This window comes from Opisthorchis viverrini, assembly GCF_000715545.1.
Source record: "Opisthorchis viverrini unplaced genomic scaffold opera_v5_304, whole genome shotgun sequence".
Lineage (NCBI taxonomy): Eukaryota > Metazoa > Platyhelminthes > Trematoda > Opisthorchiida > Opisthorchiidae > Opisthorchis > Opisthorchis viverrini.
The window spans coordinates 413,109-420,060 of NW_008751959.1; the positions used below are offsets into that span (position 1 = coordinate 413,109).

Below are 6,952 nucleotides of genomic sequence, written 5' to 3' on the forward strand. Positions count from 1 at the left end.
GCAGCTTGCGGGATAAACCTCGCATAGTGATTAACCATGCCCAAGAAAGATCTTAGTTCATGTTTATTCCTTGGTTGCGGTGCCTCTAATATTGGACTATTTTCTCGGCTAGATGGGCCAAACCATCCGCACTGATGTGAAAACCCAAATAGTCCACATGATCTACCAGGAAGTCACACTTCTGTTTCTTTATTCGTAGTCCACACTCCTTCAAACGATCAAGTGCCAGTTTCAGCAACTTTAAATGCTCCTCAATGGTACACACGGTCATCAGAAAATAGTCTACGTGAACGCCGAGTATCGAACGCTGATGATGAGCGACATACTTTCGCGAGTTGGCCTCGCTTCTCACAGTGATTGCAAAATTTTGTGCGTGCCGGAAATCCTTCGGGCGATTGTGACGGCCTCCACAACGATAACGCTCAAACTGTGTTCTATTCGATGGTTGCTGTAATCGATTCACCTGATACGATGAATCCACCGATTCTGATGTCACGGTAGGTTGCACAGATTGTAACAAGGTTGCGTTATTTTCTGCTGCTTACAGTGCCAACGCAGTATCGTAGGCCATTTTCAAAGTTAAGTTACTGTCAGCAAGTAAACGCTGTTGTATGCGGCGTTTCTCACATCAAATACCAAGCGATCTCTAAGCAAAACGGTCCGAAAATCTCCCTAGTCACAGTGCTCCGTAAGACTCCGTAATGGCCCTACGAAATGCGCAATGGATTCTCCTTCTTCTTGTACCCTTGTATGGAACTTGAATCCCTGAGCGATAACAGAGGGTTTTGGATTGTAATGCTTGGAAACGATAAACACAGGGTTGTCAAAAGTTTTCGTATTTGGTAAATCAGGAGAGATCAAGCTGCGTGTCAAATTGTATGTCGCCGAACCACAAGTAGTAAGAAGTACCTTCACTTTCCGCTTGTCGTCGGTGATCTCGTTAGCAAGAAAGTAAGAAGTCCCCGTTCCACATATTGGCTCCGGGAACCTCCAGTAGCGGTAAATTCTTCTATATTTCCGATAGATATTTCGTAAGATGGGTTCGCCAGACCCTCGCCAGTATTGCAGTTCACAGTAAGTCAGAAGAACACGTAAGTATGGCACGGGTGTATTGAGTACACGCGGCCAAACTGGTCCGCTTTCGTGGCAGGCAAGCAAAACATCTGAGTAGCATATCCAGTCAATCCACAGCGCTCACGCCAGCCAACCAATCGGACAAACATCTAATCAGCCACTCAAGTCACATGCCAGGTCGGTGGTGGAACGACGAACGGACACGCACAGGCGCAAACTCTCTGACACACCGAAGCAGCTACTACAGTCCCCCATCGAAGCACGGCTACACGTTGGCGGCGTCTGAATCCCTGCCACGTATGATAAACAGAAAGGATTTACGTTGTGGAACTGACCCAGGCTTTACTTGAAATCTTTGAATCTCACGGTCGCCTTTTTCTAATCAATTGTGGGCAACAATAGAAACAGTGTGTTTTGGTGCACGGTTTTATATAAAAGACTGCATTGGTGGATGGGAAGAAGCTGTGGGAACAAATTTACGAAACGACAAGGCTACAATATGGAACTTAATTACTAAACCATATTCTATCTACATACTTTGAAGTTTTAGACAGCAAAATGAAATGCGTTGGTCGTAACACAAGCAAACCCGTTTTCGCACTTGTCCGATCAACCTGCGCTGCACCTGATCAAGGATGACAAGTTTTAAGTACATATTTAGACATAACAGAATTTTACACCCAATCAACTTTTGTTGTTCAGACCCAACACATTTTTCTTCCGTTTAGGTAACCACTGGTTTGTATTTAAAACACCACAATGTAACTTTGTTGTTTTTTTATTTATTCATTGCTATCAAATAACGGCCTGTTACTCCATGTGGATTTTCTAATGATAGGCTCAAAAATGGAATTAAGTGCCTCGGCGTCGATACACAAAATGGTTAAATAAGATTTGCCCGAATTTAGAGTGATAATATACCACTTGTAAAGACCTATGTCAAGAGGTTCGACTTCTTTAACCCAACCGGCAGTCAGTTCTCTGATAGTTGTGATGTCAGTCATCCAGCCAGTACCTAACCTCTGAGAATGCAAACTCCCCGCGCTGTGAAGCAGGCTGGTGACGCTTGCGTCAATCTACGAATTTCCATGTTCCTGTGAGACAACGATGATTTGTAATGTAGAACCTACATGATAATCCGTACGTTTACTTGTTCTTTTTGTCTCTACTACGCTAAATCGTCCGTGTTTCAAAGCGAGTATTATTAGCAATTTTCTTCCGTTCTTTATCATATTTATTGCTATACACAGGGCCTACGAAAGCACACATCATACGAGTAATTTGGTTTCCTTGTTTTTCTAAGCATCCAGAGTTAGAATATTAGAGAAAATAATTCCGCGACGTTTTTCGAAGGGGTATATTCTGGAGCGAAAATGCCCCCATGACGTTCTACGCCGTTCATGCGATTTGGACGTGGATATCGATGCACATGAACCTCGTACGGTGAGGATAAACACACAAACAAGCACACCGGTGTTGGTGCGTATAACATAAGTACGCTTGCCGAAATGAACATCCAGCAAGACACGAAGGAAAACACGAAGTTACTGAAAGGAAACTGCGAGAAGATGCATTCATTCGAATAGTAGAGATCGACAAATATTAACGAATGGCAGTTCTGAGAATTTGCAAATTACTGCGCCGCATATCTAGGTCACTAATTCCGGAATGGTCAACGGGGTTTCATATGTCAGTTAGCCAAAGTTTCTGGTAGGTTGGACTCTACTCCCAAAGCAACTGGCTGGCCTGGGCGGTTAGAAAGCCCGTACTTCTACGGAGATACTTGGAATGCAATCTGGGAAGGCTACCATGTTGAACAAATATCCTACCTGATCACCGATAGAAAATTACATTTTTCGTCCAGTGTTAACAACATGTGGGTCCAGGAAGGACGATTAAGTATTTAAATTAATCATAGATGGAAACGGAGGACCAGTAAAGACCACAAAGGACAATCTGGCGGCCATTCTGTCCCTCTGGTTGGATATGAGAATTCTAAAAGACAGACCTGAACGGCTACGCGGATTCTAATATGAGCTGAAGTTTGGAACGCGACATCTGCAGAGATAACTCTGTTTATAGGACGCTAATACGCCTCCAGCTCTGAGAATTGTGAATTGTTGTGCAAAAGTTGGATTGCCTCGGAAATCTATCAGTAAAGCCGGATCTGTCCAGTTTCATACAGAGTTGAAGTAGTAACTCACGAGTTCGTCTTTGCTGAGTTCTATGATATCCTTATAAAAACAATGTTTGTTTTCTGGCTCAAATACTTTTCAGTCTAAATCTCGTTGACAGTTGTGCAAGCATGTCTTGCAAGTCCGCATATGATGTGCCAATCCAAAACCCTATTGAATTTTTCAGCGTGAAACGAATAACTTTACAAACGAATTTGCAGGTTTTGAAAGTTTCGAAAGTTACCTGTGCCCCATTTATGTGGATCCGATTTCAGGAGGTAGCCGCAGTCATTACGTGCAGAATTTGTCCCGAGGTTATCTGGATTTGGTTCACCGAATTGTTTGGACATAGAAGTCCAGAAAGGCCGCACACAAACTGACGACAGTAAAAAAGAGTTTTTCCGTTACCGCGCTAATCTTCTGGCAGGTCAATTGAGAGCGGGCAAACCAATACTCAGGCCTCCAACATGCTTTCAATGGTCAATAGTGAGGAGATTGAGCACTCATTAAATGCGCTGGCGTAGTTGGCAGTGTTGTCCACCGTTCGAACTCCTGGAAGACAGCAAAACCTAACGATAGTACATCAGAATACTTGAAACACCTCATTTGGTATGTCACGGCGTTTTCTCGCCAGTTCTCACGCCGACCACTAAAGTTCCCTGGCTAGCCCGGACAAATTTCTCTGCCGTGTGGCTGTAATGCGATGAAAAAGTGTTTTAATTTAAGTATCCGAATTGGCAAATGACACTACTCAGAGTTTTGTCCGTGTTACTTTAACTGAGTCAGTGAGGTAGCACGCCATAAACCGGAGTTTCTAATGGGTGAGCTGTACGAAGAGCGTTAGATTTGATCATTTTATGTCTTGGAAGTTTTATTCAAGCCTTGGCATCATCTTAATACTTTATTGTTCTACAATCAATCGTATGCTTCAGAAGCCTGAACGTAGCATCCTAATTGTCTGGCTGGGGACCCGCCAGTTGTACCTAAACCGGTGATTGGTTGGTTCACTAACGTTTTTGGTTGTTATTGAAAAAAAAATCGAATAAGGTCACAAACACCCGACTTATAAGCAAATATATGCTGCTAAATATTTGCATTCTTTGCAGGAGCGCATCTATCTTATCAGAAATACTTTCGTTTCCAGATTTCTAGCAATTTGGAAAAGTATAATTTACTTAGTGGTCCAGTCAAGATTTCGGCAATGTAGGCTACGTGAACCCTCTTGCTGAGGAGAACGGGACAGCTTTACCATCTCGACGGGGGCTTTCCACTAAGCGTAAAAGATATATCGGTGTTCGAAATGGTTACACTTTGCTTGCGATTTACAGGTTTACTATTCACGTTCACCCTGGGTCTGTAAAGTAGAGCGTAGAATTTCTTAGCTTTAATGGGGCAAGGTGGAAACCAGTAAGCACATATGTCATCTTCGGGGAATTGTATCAGCTGCGGTCCCTGACCAGATGAACCCCGGATTTCCTGAATTTCAGCCCTGACGTCTCTGAATGTTTGTAGAAATATGCATACGAAAGCAAAAAAATGGGTTAATGCCTGGTGGCAACCGATGACATTATGTTTCAAATTACCACATTTTTACACATATACTGGTGCATACTAGTGATGAAGCAGTCCAATGACCTACAGTCCAGCGACTGAGCTTTGCCTCCTCACCTGATGGAATGTAACGTTTACTGCGTCGCTTGTACAGCTACTTTAATGTATTCAGTTTCTATTGTGTAACGGCTAAGGGCTATCCAGGAAAGTTTTTTTAATGGCCAGTGAGAACGATGTTTTCAAACTCCAAGTGCAAAATGGGGGTAAGTTTCGTGCTGAGTAGCTCGTAACTGGTTAGTTTGTGTTTCCCGGAAAGATTTTGCACGAAAGGGATTCCATCTCTCAAGCCTTAGACGTCAATGAGACAAAAGGGGAATTGAAAATGAATTTATTGCTTTCCGCGAAAATGTCTTGTTTTTGTCGGTTTTATAAATTTCATAGATTATTTTAGCTGATCGATGACGGGTTGTGGAAAATGCAAACCTTTCTGGGTTCTCGGCACCCCGGTTAATTTCCTAATCTGTTTCGTGAACCAAATGAATGAATTTGCCACAGTGGACTCAGCGCGTCTAAAGTGAATGGAATATTAGTTTATTTCAATATCTCCAACATTGGAGTTGGATGTTCAAAGGAATTCCTGGGAGGAACTAAATACCTAGGTGCAGCAAACTCAATTTCCAGCCGGACTGTTTTTCCCCGAACAAGAATGCAAGGTTCGGAATTGCATGGGGAAAGTGTCAGTCTTATCACGGAAACGTCCACGGAGCCTTTGCAATTTGGAGAGAGGGGATATTAAAAATATCGGTACAGCACAGTTGATCGCCCACGCAAATGCATACCCAAAAATGAGCAAAATAAAACCCAGATAGAAGTTCTCCTAACGATGAACGATCTTTTCGAGCTGGATGTAGAGATATATAATCCGATACAACAAGTCAACAATAAAAACACTGTATATATATTACAGCTCACAAACGAAAGCGTCAAACAAACTATAAGTGGATGTAATTATAGAGTAAGATCGAACGAATGGGGTTCAGTTTCGGACGAACTGACACGAAATTCGGGAAGCTTCATATCCAATCCTGAACATGTCCGCTGCAGTTGAAGCGGTTCCGCATAGATGGTTTGCCAGAATCAGAGGGGAAAATGGCTAACGCCATCTAACGGTGGCATAAATATCTCTGTGTTCGTACAGCTGGCATCCTTCTTGGGGAAGCGACCGGACCCAGACATTGCTTCGCCTTCGAAGCTATCACCTAGCAAATGGACTATAACCCAATGTCACTTGCATAATGGACAATGCGGGCACGCGAAAAACGACCAGAAAATCGATTGCTGAAGGTGTGATGGACCTGCGTAAATCTGATTGTCAAGACGAACATGTATAACCTTTAGCGAATATATACCCACCTGCACACTAATATGGCTTTTTTCGGTTGTCTCACCTGGAACCCAGCTGAATCTCTCGGGTATGATGTTCCCAGGCAACTGAAGGTGCTGCACCAGGCCGCCTCATGTTCCAGTCGCAACGATATTTGAAATTTCGCGATACATGTAGATTTGTAATGTACTACTCATAAACTTTTATGTTAGGAAATCAGTCTTTGTTGGTGACAGTCGTCATTCCAAATTGGTCTTGGGTTGACAACAGCAAAACGTCTCAGTGAGAGTGAAGGCTAGTCGTGTTGAAAGTTTTTTTCATGCGCTCGGATGTTATGGGCTACCACAACATATTTGTCCTTGTGAGAGTGCAATACTGCTTTGGGCAATGGAAGAGGAGCACATTACGAACTTCACATGGATCGCTGGAGCATAATTTGTTTTAACATAATCACGAACAAACGATGTGTGGAGAGAAAGAACCTAATTGTGGACTTGATACTTGTGCGCTGTCTAGGAAACCAGTATTTTTTTGCTGAAAATTGTAGCTTAGGTTTAGGCAGTCAAGGGCCGTCACAGCTAATTCAGTCAGATAGCTGCGTTCCCTGTTTGGGGTTGTAGGCTGAAGGCTGTCGGAAGCCGGCTTTGTGCGGATATTCCTGCTCGGAAGTTTCGCTGAAATGGTTGTCATGAAAAGGACGCATGTTTCAGTTGCATACATAGACCTACTACATCTGACGAGATCTGCACTCTGTCTTACAAAAAGGTTT

At 43.1% G+C, this 6,952-nt stretch overlaps 1 protein-coding gene across 1 annotated transcript; it reads right to left on the bottom strand.

The window, feature by feature from the left end:
- Positions 1-4,577: 4,577 nt before the first annotated feature.
- On the bottom strand, positions 4,578-5,564 carry T265_14948 (hypothetical protein; the record flags this gene model as incomplete). The annotated part of the gene is made up of 2 exons (XM_009175916.1): positions 4,578-4,746; positions 5,455-5,564. Coding segments are annotated over 2 exons (279 nt in total), but the record flags the coding sequence as incomplete, so codon positions are not given.
- Positions 5,565-6,952: the final 1,388 nt, after the last annotated feature.